The sequence below is a fragment of the Pseudomyrmex gracilis genome, unplaced genomic scaffold (genome assembly GCF_002006095.1).
Source record: "Pseudomyrmex gracilis isolate BER0280 unplaced genomic scaffold, ASM200609v1 scaffold_4, whole genome shotgun sequence".
Lineage (NCBI taxonomy): Eukaryota > Metazoa > Arthropoda > Insecta > Hymenoptera > Formicidae > Pseudomyrmex > Pseudomyrmex gracilis.
In genome coordinates, this window is record NW_018020588.1 from 1,514,824 (window position 1) to 1,530,981 (window position 16,158).

The 16,158-nt window shown below is 36.6% G+C and overlaps 2 protein-coding genes across 9 annotated transcripts in view; one reads left to right on the forward strand and one right to left on the reverse strand.

The window, feature by feature from the left end:
* LOC109856114 (collagen alpha-1(XVIII) chain) overlaps positions 1 to 16,158 on the reverse strand; it is a 156,369-nt gene that overhangs the window by 138,596 nt on the left and 1,615 nt on the right. For all 7 annotated transcript variants that reach the window (XM_020431065.1, XM_020431135.1, XM_020431062.1 and 4 more), the window contains exon 2: positions 4,085 to 4,155. In XM_020431065.1, coding sequence (XP_020286654.1) covers positions 4,085 to 4,155 — 71 coding nt within the window. The remainder of the gene's footprint in view (positions 1 to 4,084; positions 4,156 to 16,158) is intronic.
* Positions 1 to 16,158, forward strand: part of LOC109856166 — a 149,681-nt gene that overhangs the window by 130,527 nt on the left and 2,996 nt on the right. The window lies entirely within an intron of this gene.

Genomic DNA, 16,158 nt, shown 5'->3' on the forward strand with positions numbered 1-16,158 from the left:
CACGATGGAATTAAAGCGTATAAAATTGTTCTAGCTTGAAATACATCTTAATTTCTCTTTCGTTTCTGATAGATAGATGGCAAAAAATAAACTGAAGACAAACGCGTTTTCTTATATTTTAAACTGCTCGCGTAGATCGTATGGCCTCATAAATTTTAATCATTGCCTCATCTGTTTTTAGAAAATTAGACTATCTGGTGTTCTCGCTCGACGGGAGACGCACGCGCTGTGTGTGTATATATATAGCATTCCTTTAGTTTTCAGAATGTCAAACCTAATATTTTTCTTTTATTAGCCCAGCTTCTTGGCGCTGCTTTCTTTAGAGCATGCTGAATGGAACATTGATAACATGAATAAAAGCGGTCGACATAAATTGTTTCGTGAAAATTTTTCATTTATCTTAAATTTTTTCTGCTTGTTTTTGTAAGACATATTGTAGGACTTTCATGTAACACATATTTGTCAGAATCTTAAATTGGCACATTATCTGTCATTTTTGTAGCTAATAAAATTGCAACAACGTAAAATTTTCCGTGTATAATATCATATCGAAAATATATCACATCAAATCTTGTGTGTGTATTTTCACAACCGATGCTGCAAAAGAAACCATTTTACAAGAAACAAAGATTTTCTTTTGTCACGAAGATTAGAGATTCGATTTTCCTGCTTTATCTTTAATAACGTACGTTCTCCTGAATGAAAACAGGAGCACAACGAGAGTTTATCGCGAACGCACCGCAAGAGAGGAAACAATAGTTTTCTTGACTCATCGCGATCTTCTTCGATATAAAGGAATAAAAGGATCGTTTAAAGCTAGATATATAAGGAATGTTTTCCGGTGAATAAATCCGCGCGAGGCGCCGCACAATAAAACGTATTTATCCTTGCCTCGAGATAAATTTGTGGAAATTGGATTTGAACACCGCGCACGATTTCCATCCGCTTTGGGAAACGCGTTTAATTTTGCAGTTTTTTGCACGAGAGAAAGAGCTCGCGCAGTCGACAAGTAAAAATGGGGAACACGATTCTCCGCCGGCATTATACATCGCGCTGAAGATTATTTTCGCGGATCCCGTAATCTCGCGCCGCTGTAAAACAAATAAAAACCGCCCGATTACGATAGAATTTTTAGTCGTGGTCAGATTAAGTCAATGCAAAAATCACATCGCATTGTGCCGTATCGTATCGCGGACGTATCTCGTTCGATTCGACGCGCGCGATTCAATCTGTCATCAGAACAAAAATTGCCCATCTTTATGGTCACAGATATATCGCAGATTGGTGTTCGCGGCTGCGTGGTGCTCGCACGTCAGCGAACCACTCTATCGAAATCACGCGACCGTAAATCAGCCGGAGAATGTACAATGCCAATTTATCTGTTTCTATGTTCCTATTGCAGTGCCTTGCCGAAACATTCATTCACTCGATGACTAATACAAATACGATAGCGCGTATCATGCGTCTGTGTGTGTATGTTGTTATTGCATTTCTATAGAAATACCAGCCGGCAAATCGATTGATCGAGATAATTTAAATATTTTATTAAATAGTTTTTTCTCTTATTTGTTTTATATATATATATTTGCATATAATTAAGTCTACGTGTGCGTATTTTCTATCTCGAAAGAGATATCGTTTTCATGATATTTCTCAAGTCGTCCAACGTTGCAAACTTCGCGAACGAATCAAATCCGATTGTATGACTTCAAAAAGAGAGACGACTCGAAAGAACAAGACGGAAGATGGTCCTAAAAATTCTCATTTCTAATACGACGCAGAGTGCAATTGCGATTGATCGACGAGCGGCTGTTAAATATTGACGAGGTAGACGGTAGATGTAAAAAGTAGTGGTTTCCGCGGGAAACGGAACGGGGTGGATACAAATGAGGCTGCGGGGATGAGCAGCGTTATCTCGCATCCTGCGGGAGCTATTCGTTCCGGTGCCGCCCCTTTCCCTACCCTGTGCCACCGACCCCGCTATCACCACCCCCTAGGTGCCCCCCTGCCTCTCTCATAACCCCCCTTTTGCATCCGCTTTTGATAAGAGGAACGCGAAATCCCGAAGCAGACCGATTCTTTTAATAGTTAGTCGCAGATTGTAATTGCCGCGGGGCAATTCTGGGAGAGTTGATCGAATTTGAAACGCCGTGAAAAGTGTGCTAACAGAAAATATGAAATATACTTTTTGCTGAGAATATTATGAGCGAGTAAGTAATTGTTCAATATGTTACGCAAGAGTAAGTGCAAACTGGAATCTTGCGTTAATTCGTCCTTATTACAAAGCAGCGCGTCATTTTATTACTCTTCATAAAAACGGCTGGTGTCAGATTAAATTTTCTTTGCGTCTGTGGAACGACGTCGCAAGTTATGAGATTCTCGCGAGACGAAAGACGCCGAGAGACCATTTCAAAGGAAGACAATGAACTAATTATGCTCAAAGACACTTCCTTTATTAACTCTTTTTCTTAGTCGCGCGAAATATTTATCTCACTCATTCGAATATACAAATTCAACTGCGAACTTTTTAATATCTGAAAACATTTGAATTGGTTCATTTGTGTTGATTGTGAGAATAAGTAGAGACAAGTAGATATTGGAACAGTAAATTCTAAGTAGAGCGAGAGAACACATGTGAGATTACGGGATTGCGGCATGTCTGACCATACGTCGGCTTTACTACTGCGGAGGTGAGCAACTGGCGGTTCTCTCGTCAGGAAGGGGAAGTGAAAAATCCTCAGATTCCCTCAGGAATCGTCGAGGTATCCTTATAAAACTGGCAGATTAGGGTGAGACGTGACGAGAGCGCGGAATCCGCTCTGAGTATTAAGCATCCCGACGATGCGAACAAAGCATATTGTATAGTTGCATCTAAAGATAGACAGCTAAGATCTAAATAAATTATTGTCTTTATAAGCTTTAACTAGAAGTTCTTATAATATACAATATATATTAGAAATAATAGACAAATCATCGTTCTAAACATGTTTTTAGCCAATTGACAAGTTGCATAATGACGAGTCAAAGGTCATTCTTCCATTACTAAAGAGCGTGACATTTTTCAGCGTGACTTTAAGCAATTAAAGTTTTTTTCTAAAAACAAAAAAATATCGGACTAATTGCTTTTGACTTTGAAGCAATAGAGACAAATAGTGAGCACTGTAAAGGTTAAAAAAATTACTCGATCAATATTACAGTCGGTGGACTACGTTCATCGGTTCATAAATTATCCAATTGAGTACCTTACACTTTTAAAAAGAAATATCGGAAACTCAAAGAGAATACAGAATTGAAAAAGAGACGTTTCTTACATTGTAAAGATTTGTCTGGAATAATAAATAAGAAAGATATATCTCTACGTGTGAAAACATATTTTAGATAATTATATTCATACAAACGGTTTATGTTTTCACATGAATGATATTGGAGGCGAGATTATCTAGCGAAATTAATCAGATATGTCTATTCAATATTATTATTATTATTTTGTTATTATTATTGTCACGTGCACACATATATCCGCTATTATGTACATATATATATAATATTCAATACGTAGATATATACTCTCTGTATGTGTAACACTTCCCATCACATTGCCGTTTATAATAAAATATAATTTGGTATAGTCTCATTAACATATTTTATCATAAATACGTTTTAGTATAGAGGATGTTGGTTGTATCTGTCATATATAATTAAAATCGTCGCGCATGACGTTTCGGTCGCAACGTATGTAAATTCATGCACGTCCACGACAATTTGTCTGCTGCCCTTATCGCGCGATATCATTATTCACCGCTTGACTAAATACATTCCGTATTTAACATAGTAATAAATCACCAGTCACGTAAGGCGAATCGTAATGGCGAGCGCGCAGAAAGGGAGCGAAGCTGAGAAAAAAGCTGCTGAATATTCGCGCAAGGTATCTCGCTCGGGAAGAATTCCCCAAAGAGAATATTGCAGCGAATCGTCAGTGAGTAAGACATCCGAAGAGACAGAGACGTACAAATGGCTACGAAATCCCCGCGCTCTGTCGCCGCAAGAGTCCATTAGCGCTAAAATTAACTTCGCTGAAACTTACCTTTTTTCTCGCCGAAGAAGTCCGCGCGGCCGCATATCGCGCATAGCGCGACGAGGATCGCCAGTACCAATCTGGAAACAATTATGAATTTCATGTTATTTATAAAATCGCAGTTGTATCGTTCAGCTGTGATTTAAATAAAAGAATCAGAGCATCAAATAAATCAATAAAAACAGACCTAGCTTTGAATAAGTTACCAAAAGTAATGAGTAATATTTAATAAGATTTTATAATTTAAATCACTAAATATATGTAAACAAAAGGAGAAGAGAAAGAGAAAGAAAGAGAGAGAGAGAGAGAGACGGTAATATTATATATAATTACAATGAACGTAAGTTTGCGTATTAGCACGTCGTTGACATAAATATAGTGGAGACATGCTTTACTTATTGTAACAGGTCGCGAGAAAATGTCCTCTGATTACCAAAGACAGGCAAACATTCCGACAGCTAATTGTTTCGTTATTTTAACATTATTGTCAAGGGTATAGCTGGCACAACTAATACTAATTAAAATAGGGATGGAAAGCGGAATGTCGAGAACGGTTGGTGCAAGAACGGTTAAAACAAAGGCGAAGGAAGATAGTCTAGCAAGGGATAACGCTCTGGTGCTAGAAAAGCTACGTGATCCCATAGAAGGAAGGCAATGAAATTAGCGCTAGAGAGAGCGATACGGAATAACAGCGTTGTTCTCAAAAGAGAACAATAGACGCACCTGCTTTGTTATAACCAGGTTGGATTATATTCGGATTAAGAAAAGTGGTCTTCGGTATTATATCAAATTCTTCTTTGACACCCTCGTACTTTTACAGAAATTGATTTTATAACACGAAGTGCGATCGCAACTCTCTCAGAGAATAGATCGCTATTCTCCGCTGAATCAAAAATCTCACGACATTAAATATGCGCACGTTTATTCAATCCATCTTTATATTCAATACACCGCGTGAATAGCGTGTTTCGTAAAAACAGATCGTGACTCGCTCGTCTACGCGCGATAAATCTCGGTCCGTCTTTCTTGCAGGTCACTCGTTATTTCTCGACTAGACTAAGGTCAGTGGAACACGGGAAACTTGGTAAGTGTGACGCGCATTTGCATCTCGGCTTGCACAACAGCTGGCGTCGCACGTGGGCGTAGTCCGTACGTCGATTGTGATTCACGATCGAGAATTCCGGCCTTGCGTAACGATTGCAAACGCGAGGACGGCCGTGCCCGTCGATTTCGATTTCCATTTAACAAAGCCGTCGACCCCGCCTCTCTCCCTTTCGCATTCAACAGGCAAATGTTGACAAACGATTGAATTATCGTTGCAATCCGAAGTAATCGATAAACTCGCATTCTGAATAATATAAAATAGTGGCGATGTTAGAGAAAATTTGTTTATCGCTGTTGACATGTGTAATATGTGAAATTATTAATCTGAATTGTATTACTTGTATTTTGTAAATCTTGCTCAATTTAAGGTCAGACACAAAAAATATTAACTTCTTGAATATCGTTATTAGCTAAACATCTCAAAACAGCAATGATCTCAGCAACGACGTTGTTTAGAAAAACGTGTCACGATTAACTTATCACAAATCTTGATTGCTTTTTGTATAAGATCATTAAATATTTTTAGATCCTCATACAAATTTCATGAGAGTCCACTGCTTTCACGGAAGTTTAAAAGGTTACGCAGCGTTTCGTTGAAGTTTATGACGTTTTATAAGGTCTCGTGAAATTTCCGAGGTTTCGTAGAACGCGCAAAGATTTTACGGAGCACAAAAAATCACATCACACTTCTCGTAGTCCGTAAATATTGTATATCTTTGCTACATTTTATTTTGATAAATATTATAAAATTATTTTATTAAGTGATTATTAAATATTAAGTGAGATTATTAAATCACAAAACAGTTGAGAGCAACTAAAATTAGTACGATGTATTGAAAATTAACCTGTGAGAATTAACATTATTGTTCTTAACGCGCGCACTGTTGAGTAGAAGAATGTAAATTGTTCTACTATTATAATATCTGACTATTATGTAAAATAATATAATACACGCAGTTTATATTTCCGCTTTATTGAACACTTATATAACGCCAAACATGAATCTCTCTGAATATCACATACTCCGGAATTATACCGCACTTTATTTCCTTTGATAAGAGAGTATCAGTACTTGTGCATGACATCATCGAGAGAGTACCGCAAGAAGGAGAGACTCTTCTTTGAAGAAAAAGAGGAAATAAATCTCAACGCGGACGGAAAGTGGTCGTAAAAAACAAAATAAAGAAAAAGCATGGCAACAGTGCCGAAATGATAATCATACACTTATTTAAATAATATATCATGTAATAATATTTATAAACACATAAATTTATCATTGTCTTATTTCGTGATTTGGCAAGAACGAGATAATAATATCAAATTTTTCCGTTCATGAATTGCTCCGAGTTTAGTCAATTACGATCATTATAAATAAAAGAAAGAGTAAGGCGTGTAATTTCACAAACGTTGGAATTGTTCGAGCACCGTTTGCAGCAGAACGCTGCAGCATCATAAGTAAGTCTCTTCGTAACAACGGGACGATTCACAAAATGAGAATGTGGGGGTCCTATCGTCGACGATAATGACGACGAATGATGACACTCCATTAACCCAGTGGCCCGAGTAGCGATATAAAAGAGAATTAAAAGAACCAAGTTCGGTCCAATGTGTACATGTGTATGTACGTGAAAGCTCGTGGAACACGTGTACTGGGTGGCAGTGGAATAATTAAGCGAGTCGACGACATCACCGCCGACGTCGACGTCGAGAAGCTCGTTAATGAAGCGATGTGCCGAGGGCCCTTGCAAGTCGACGAAATTCGAGGAAACTCAAAAAGAACGAATGATTTGAGTGCGACGTATACGAAAGAGAGAGAGAGAGAGGAAGTGTTGCTAATGAGTTAACCTTGCTTTAGGGCTGTTTCTGCTTGTTGACAAGTGCATTGATTTAGAATGGAATACCAAGTTCTCTCCAAGTCCTTTCGTCGAAAATACAAGCAATAAATTTATACAGTATACTTTCTATTGAAATTTATATAATTTTAAAAGACAATTTTAAAGCATACAGAAACATTGTTCGGATAGTCGGAATATATTATAGAGAAAAAACCGGATCTTAATCTTGTTTATAACCTCGCACTTCTATTACGTCAACATAATTTATGATGAAAAATTGCACGGCATAGAAAAGAAAGCAGTGTGTACTAAAATCCGTGTCGATCATTAATTTTCTGAGGAACCGCCATGACGCGTGAATACTATACACAAACTTCATCCGGGAATTATATTTATGTTCTATCACCATATACTACATTATAAATCTATGAAAAACATTATAAAACGTACAACACTTACCTACGAGGTTTTAAAATAAATTTTAAAGGTTGCGCAATATTCGCGGTTATATATTTCGATACACATGCAACTTTACATGAAATGACTAATAATTTTGTAAGAGTAATTTCGTGAGTGCGTGTACAAGCTCTGACGATGTTTGTATAAAAATTTCATAGAAAAACAGAAAGCGGTCTCTCTCTTTGATGTCACGTTCCCACACAGACATAACGTTCCCTGGACGTGTCTGTAACTTTATGTGACGTCTAATGAACATCTAATGAATGGTTTATATAGAATGTTGAATTCTTTGTGAATTCGCTAAAAATAAAATCAGATACTCTTTAAATATGAATAGCAAAAAACCGCGATCAAAAGTTACTTAGCATCCAGAAGAGAAGCTTCAATGGAGAAGAGAAAGAATAGGCAGAAATAGATGGTGTATTCCCATTTCATCACGATTTTGCGATTAGCGCATGACTGCGGAATCTCATAAATTTGCACGGAGCAGATGGTTGACGCAAAATAAAGAAACGAATTTATTCTCGTCTCTAAACCGAAGAGCGAGTAGAGGGACTAACCTCGAGCTTAACCCGTTTCCACAGAGAGTTCCATTCCTGGAACATTCCGTTTATTCGTTTCTGTAAACGTAGTCTTGAACATAGTTGACTCTGCTAGTGTAGTCCTCATTACATTAGCAACTATGATTCTGTTAAGTGATAGAATAGAAAGGTTGCCTTAATATGTTATAGTAGAAATCCGGCAATTCTACGACAAGACAGTTGAAACGCAGGTAAAAACCTTAATTTAATTACTCGTATACTACCAGTAAAAAAAAGAATTATATCTTCACTTTAGAAAAACTTTTTCTGGAAAATATTAAGTATATTGTAATTTTGTAGTGTTTTTCAAGTGATTTAATAATTACAAAAGTAATGTATAATTTAAACTTAAACCAATTTTTTAGTCTTTTAAGAACTTGTTAATAAAAACAACATATATATATATATACAACAACTAAAGAAATGTAATTAATTCGAGCAAAGCACTGAGTTCAAGCTGTGTTGTCGGTAAAGAGATAGAAAGAGAAATACGAGAAAACGGGTGTATATGTTTGCTTGAAAATTCGTATTTCCAAGTCTGTACTTTTTCTTTTGAGGAAGGACGAAGTAAACTGCTGCAAAAGAGTCTGGACTTCGTTTCTAGAAGAAGTCCTTTCAACAGCAATGTGTTTTTAAGTATATATTCCGTAAAAGATATCAATTATCTACGTACGGATGTTTAAAATGGACTTGCGTATATATACATCAAGTACTCTTCAAACTTTTTAGTATTAGTTCTTTTTCTTCTTCAAGTGTTTGTACAAATTAATTAATGATTAAGCTGATTTAATTTCAATTCTCAATTGTGTCACAAAAAATATGACAAATTTGATATTTATTTCTTGTAAATGTTCTCTTTTTTGGAATTGCTTTTATTAGAAATACATAGACGCGAAACTGAATAAATAAACCTCGTTACTTCAGTATGCGAACAATGCTGCGTACTGCTCCAGATATAACTGCATCAATAAACCGATAATACGACTTTATTGCAACACCGTTGGACTCGCGAAGGAATTGCTACGGCATGAATTTACCGCGATCGCGACTATGCGAGTCCGCAGATGGTTCTGTAAGACCGTTTTACACCTTGCAAGACAAATAACGAGATACGAGATTACGAATCGTTAAACTAGCGATATACTCGTCAACCAACATTGTGTAGCATATCGAATAATACGACAATAAATAATGAAAATCAAAATAACTAGTTTTCCTAGTAGATCCACTAATAAAGATTGTCGTCAGTGTGTAGACCAATAAACTTTTTTTATAAAAGTTCTACAATAAATAAGTAAATTAAATTTGCACATTTAACATATCTGTGTTTATTAACAGCGTAGACTAGAACTATATCGAGCTAACAACATGATCATTATTTTTTTAAACAAAACCGTCCACAATTTGCGTGTAATTTAACGATATATTACATTTCATTACATTTTCTTTTTAATCCCTGGCGTTTCTGACGATTTATCGACGGCGGCGGGAACCTTTTCGCCTCGTTGCCGCGAGCGACTTTCATGGCGAAGGAAGGCGGGGAACATTATCTACGTGCGGTTCGCGGCCCGGTCCAGCAAGGGCAATAATTCAGCGACGCGATCGCAGAGAGCGACGCGGTCTCTTAAGCCGCCTGTGGCACGTCGCTATCTATAAACTGACGTTTAGGAGACCCACGTGCCTTTGGCGATATTATGATGCCACGTGAACGCGTTTTCGAATGCTGGCCATAAAGATCCCGGCGTCGAGTAAAGAATCTTTGCACTTCTATCGGATTTCAAGAAATCTGCTCGCGCGTTGCGTACACACTTTTGCACTAAAGTTAAAAACTCCGCAACAAGTTTTTAACAGATAATTTGATATGTTATTTAATTGTGCAATTGTGATAACTTGTCAATATTTATGTCGGGCGAATAATAAATATATGACTTAATTTTTATTTTATCGCATTTTTCACACGGAAACGAAATGAGACGATCGAATTCTCAGCGCGGATAATATGTATTGCGATCATTATATGTGTCGCTCGAAAACCCGTATGTGGAATCTCACACATGTGGAATAGAGCCTTGCCATTATCGCACCAGCTTTCACGAGGAGGTTCGCTGTTATCGGGCGACCTTTCGCCAATGATATTTGTGCTCGCGTGCGTAGGTAGTGAGTAATACGATAATTGGAGGGAAACGAAGCGCTGATTAATACGCGTATAACAATGTCTCCTATTCTATTCCTGCACGTGAAACGCAAACTAGTGTGTGTTCGACGACTCTCATATTTCGGTCGATCGTCTCGTAAAATCTTCCTGAAATCGACCAAAACGTTTGAAATTTAAATGCAGCATTTGAATCTGCATTTTCTTTAATAAAATATCTCTTTATGTCATTTCTTTGTCAAAAATATCAGAAAATGTTTATTAAAATTAGACGTTTTGGATTATTAATTTTATGTTCTCTATTAATATTTTTATTGTACTTTTACGTGTTTCAATTTTTTTCACTTTTTTTTTTTATTAATTTCACGAATTATTTGCCGTTATTATTGATGCGTATTTATTTGACCGCTTGCAGTAAGCGCATTGTCAAATAATAAAAAAATATCGTTGAGATATGCTACGTCAATCGAAGTTCTTGCACTGGATTTCAACTTCGGAGGCCCGCAGAGGGATACGTCACAATGTAGAGTGGAAGGCTGCCAAGTAGCCAACTCGGGACTCCTCTCTGTATCCTGTGCCATATTCTGGCTTTCGTGAGAGAATACGTGAGGCAATCCAGCCCGCGGCCATGTAGCTAATACGAATTCTTTGCTTCTGGGATTCTCCAATTTTCAAATGTTAAATCCAACGCTCTCAAATAAAAGAGAAACGAACGAAAGAGAACGATGAAATCTTTCTTTCCGCTCACAATTGATGCAAATGATTTCATATCGCGATACATGTGTACACTTGAGTTTATTAAACATAATGTTTTAAACAGAATCTAATTATGAGAAGATATGTGACAATTTATGTGATAAACGCGAGTTGTGTAAATTTTCGTCTTCGTACTTTATCCTAAGCTTCTTTGTATCGAAATTCATGTCAAACTTCGCGCGGTAGCCTGCGATCGAGTACTGCGATAAAGCAGATTTATGCTCCGTCGAAACAATGTGTCTTGCCCTATTGTCTCGACAATGAAACAAGTCACTCAAGGCAGTATTATCCCTCAAAGGATGACCATAAATTTAATCCTTATTCACATGAAAATCATAGATCATGATCTAGCGGTGGATCGCGCAAAGAAGCGCATTTAGGCTGGTTATAACAAGTAAAATTTATAAAGGATTCTCCACATATTTTTGCGCATATTATCTTGAGAGAAAGTATTTATATCAATTCTACAATTAATGTTCATATCGTATATAGAAACTGAATTCTTTTTGAAAAAAAAAAAACACTCTCATGATGTGTATTTTACATGCCACAAAGTTATCGTTTTTTTCTGGAAAAAAGTGGCCTAGACTAAAACTTTCTTGTTAATGCTTACCGCACTTTAAGCGAAACTTTCCACGTACGGCAATATTTTCCAATTAGACACGTATGCGGTCTCATTATCTTGTTATCAGGACTGCTGAAGGCAACCAAACTACCGGGGAGAGAAGCCGGCTCTTGCGGCGAAGCTCAGTGATCCTGCAATAATTACTTGCCTCACCTCTCGGCTTACATTCCTTCCCGTGTATATAAGAAAATGCGTTCTCGACAAAATACTTCGGTTATTCTAACAATAAGTCATTCAGTTACGGAAATATGAGAATTTGTGATTTAGTTGCAATAATTACAGATAATAACTCTCATTGCGGTGATTAAACAATTTCATTAATTACTTTCTTATTGAGAGCAGTAAACTTTGATTTACTAATATTAGTAAATTAATGAAAAATTTATAAACAGTTTATGATTTACGTTTAATCGCTTACTAGTGTTTCCAATGGAAAATTATTTAATATTTAATGCTGAGCAGTACGATAAATGAGTCACAAATTATATCAGGAAAACAAACTGCGGATTCCTCCTTTGTTTCGTAATAAACTTTTAGCTTGCGCAAAATACCTTAATAGTATTCCACAGTATTCTAGTTGGAAGAAGTTAAAAGTTACAGTAAATAGATTATATGCTTACTACCTAAAGCGCGTGGAGAATCACTCGTTTGTACTAGCGCGAAATTTACTCGTGGCAAAGGCAATTTTATCAGATAGTAGAGGAATACCTTCTCTCCCAACACCCAATGAAGATACTTTTAAAGATTTATTCTCATTTCGACGTCGTCGTTCGTCGCACGCAAAATTAAATTACTATAAATTCTCTTTAAAATGTGATATTCGTTGCAAAGTGTCGCGCCACAAATTCTGACTACATTTTCAACTCGGTTGACATGTTTGAAACATCGTGTCCCAAGCAACGCCTGAACAAACTGTCATGATACGCACTAAAAATATCGATACATTCGTGCGCAGAGCAAAATTATATTATATCGTATCTGATGCGAAACATAATAGTCTTGCGAACAATTTATTCTTGAATGCAAATACATGTTTATTTCTAAATTTTTGATTTTTATAGTTTGAATTAATTTGCTTTTTTACGCACTATCTTTTTTGGTGTCGTGTGTGTGTATGTGTAACAGTTTTATATATACATATGTATATATATATATATATAATATATTTTTTCATAAGAACACAGGACAACATTTATCAATTTCTAATGGCATTTATGTATTTTACATGATTTATTGCAAGCTCGCTTCTGTAACTGTCAGTTCACATTGTAATAAATATGCATCCGCTTGAACGGATGGCAAAAAAATTTAAAGGCACCTGACATTTATTTTGTTGAAAGAACAGAAGCAACATCATTATTCTTACTTCAATATTATTAATCACTGCGTTCATATAAAAATGAAACTCGCGGGAGCCAGAGTTACGGCGCGAGCGCGCGCGCAATAACAATATTTTCTATAAATCCGGAGTTATTCTTTGTGCCAAGGACTGTAATTCGTTAGCATGCCGAGCAAAATATTGTCATGTTTTTTAATGTTAATATTTTCCACCATCACTTTAAAAGTTTGGATAAACAAATATTTTTTTGCAAAAAAAGTACGACTATTAGCTTTAAATATATTATTTGTAGGAAAAACAATAAAACGCGATTGACGCGTGTAACAATAAAATATGATTTTGCGCAATTTTAGAAAAATAAAAAATCGCAGAATTGTAAGAAGTTTGTTTTTGAAAATAACAGACTTTTAAACGAGGAGATTCCTTAGCATTGCTCGAGCAGCGAATTATGCAGAAGACATTATTTTTCGCAATTTATAGTAGCAACATGTACCACGTTTCGCCGAAGTCAACTCAGCACGCATACACATATACTTGCGTCTGAATTGCTTAATCTAAACTCCCACGTAGAGCCTTATGCACGGGCGCAATTCCATTAGTAACAAATCTTCGCCGCGAGACTCGTTCCTCGCTATGAAAATCGGTAGCGCTTTATCGTTCTTTGCTTCGTTGCGCAGGATCAATCCTCGAACGACATTCAAATCTCCTTGTAAAAGCTATTCTGAGCCATGCATTTTCTACCCGCATATCGAAATGCATCGATCTCGCTAACGGATGTACAATTTTTTGTATTGTACTTTGTATTTTATAAAAAAACGTTTGAACAAAATTGTTATGCTTTTACAAATTTTTTTGTAACATTTTTGAAGATTATCAACATTGAAAACAGATATTTCTCAATTCACTGCACAGTAGTTCTTCGCACGTATCGACGTTAGAATGAAAAAGCAACATTCTCTGCAGCACACAAGCAGACATACCTTTTCTGGTTTGGCGGCTTTTGACCCAGCATCACGTTTATTTCACTGTGCGTTTCACACCCGACATTTATTTCGTTTCGCGTCTTTCTTCCTCGACGCTATGGAACCGCGTCGTCAAGGAAAAGTAATTTGTTGCTTATCGCGTATAAAAACAGAGACGGAGACTCTTTCTCGCGAAGAGAAACATAACGTTATGAATACACGACTGAAGCAAATATCAATTTTGTGAGTTTGAGCTCGCAGAAGCAGATATATCGCGGACTTTCAAGGTAATTCCATTTCTGGATAACGAGAACTGACGCTATTTCAAGGTTTAGAAGACCTTGTCTCGTGTGATCCGTACTTTTTATCGGGAGTTATTCTCGTTAGGATGTGAATTTTAAAAAAGATTCATGCATGTCTGAACATAGTAGACCATTTAGATTATATTTTAATATGTTAGTATATAACATACACATTTGTGTTAGAAAACATTTTAGAAGAATTTACGAATATCAGAGTTTGTTAATTATTAATGTTAATTTTATCGCACATATTAAGCATTTTTGTCATTTCTGCCGAGTTACTGAACTCATGACAACGATGTGAACGAAAGTTCTGTGTCCGCGTTGAACAACATGAAATTGAGTAACGCAAAATTTCACATGTCGTTTACAAGATACACGTCCACGTGTGCGCTAGCGGTTGTGTTAAAACGCGCGCCACACGTGTGCCGACGAATGCGCGACCAATACGACCCACTCGTAAATATACTCGTATGGATTAACACATGGTATGATGTCACTTTTTCTTTTTTTAGCGAATTAATAATAAAATCGCGTTGCACACTAAAAAGAGTGTCTTGTTAAACATTTTATGTTACACATGCTTATACAACTGTGAAATATTTTATGGATACGACTTTATAGAGTTGCAATTTTATTAAAACTTCAAATTACATTACGATATCGGAAATGCAAATTTTTGTTGTTATTCGGATTCTTGGCAAAATTTATTTCGCGAAATGTCTCCCGCATGGGTGTCCGTCGGATGTTCAGAATTTACTACCGTCAGGCTAGATAGGAAGCGTGGGCCTCGCATGCTTCCGAAATTTTACGGGTGACAATACGACGTCGAGTGCGGTTTGTCGCTCCGAAGATATCTGTCGTTGGCGCAGCTGCATTCGTCGCGATCGTAAATAATGGTCGTATTTGGAGTACGTCGAGTAGGCAACTCATAGGCGACATCCTCTCTACGCCTACTATTAAACGCCGCCAGCAGCTCGTGAAAATACCTACGCCTAATTATTACACGTGGATGACTTCCTCGAGAATACGGAGAAACGCCTCGATTTCTATTCTTGAGCGATCTTAAGATTTACGCGTTCTCGCGGTGTGACATAAATACCGTGAAATCATCCCTTGCGTGTAGAGTCTCTCTTACACACAGCTATTTTTTCAACTTCTCAAATATCGCGCAATATTTTTGCTTAATATATAAGTTTATTTTTTTATTTTTTACCTATTATATGTCCGACACACATTCCCCTACGATTGGCACACGCCTAATTTTATATATACATGTATATATATATAGAATAGACACATTTGTAAATAACATTAAGTTATAGTGTAAGTGTGTAGAAAAAAAGGTTGCAATAGAAAAAATATAAATTCGATTCCCGCGGCAACTCTGTGCACTCTTGGTGCAAGAGTAATAAATTGTCGAATTAAGGATTACGTTGAACATCCTATGCAACAATCTCTGTGCAGCAGCGACTCTGTTCTCCTGACGCGGTGAAAGAGGATTTACTCATCTCTGTAACTCTCGTATGTACTCGCGATCAGGGCGGATTTTGAAGCGCGACATTTCCTCGCGTGTGTTGCACGCGTGTACGCTGCGAGCGCAGGTGTACACTGAGCGGATTACAGCCAATAAAAGCGCAGTAAAATCTGTTTTGTAGCCGCGTTCATAGATGTATGACGAATATAGTAGTATTGTCTTTCAAAACTTGATATGAACTTAGATGTAAAAATTCAATTGGAAGAAATATGATCCCGTGCAATTTGGATAAACCGATAAACATATCTTAGCGGTAATATCTTAACGGTAATATTAAAATTTATAAAACATAAATACGATATATTATTTGTGCGAAATTTTCGAAATTCAGAAAGGTTAAAATTACAAAAGTACACAATAATTATTCTTAAACTCTTGAGTCGAAATTGAAATAATTTTAGTTAATCAATTCAAATGCCGACGTTCTCTCA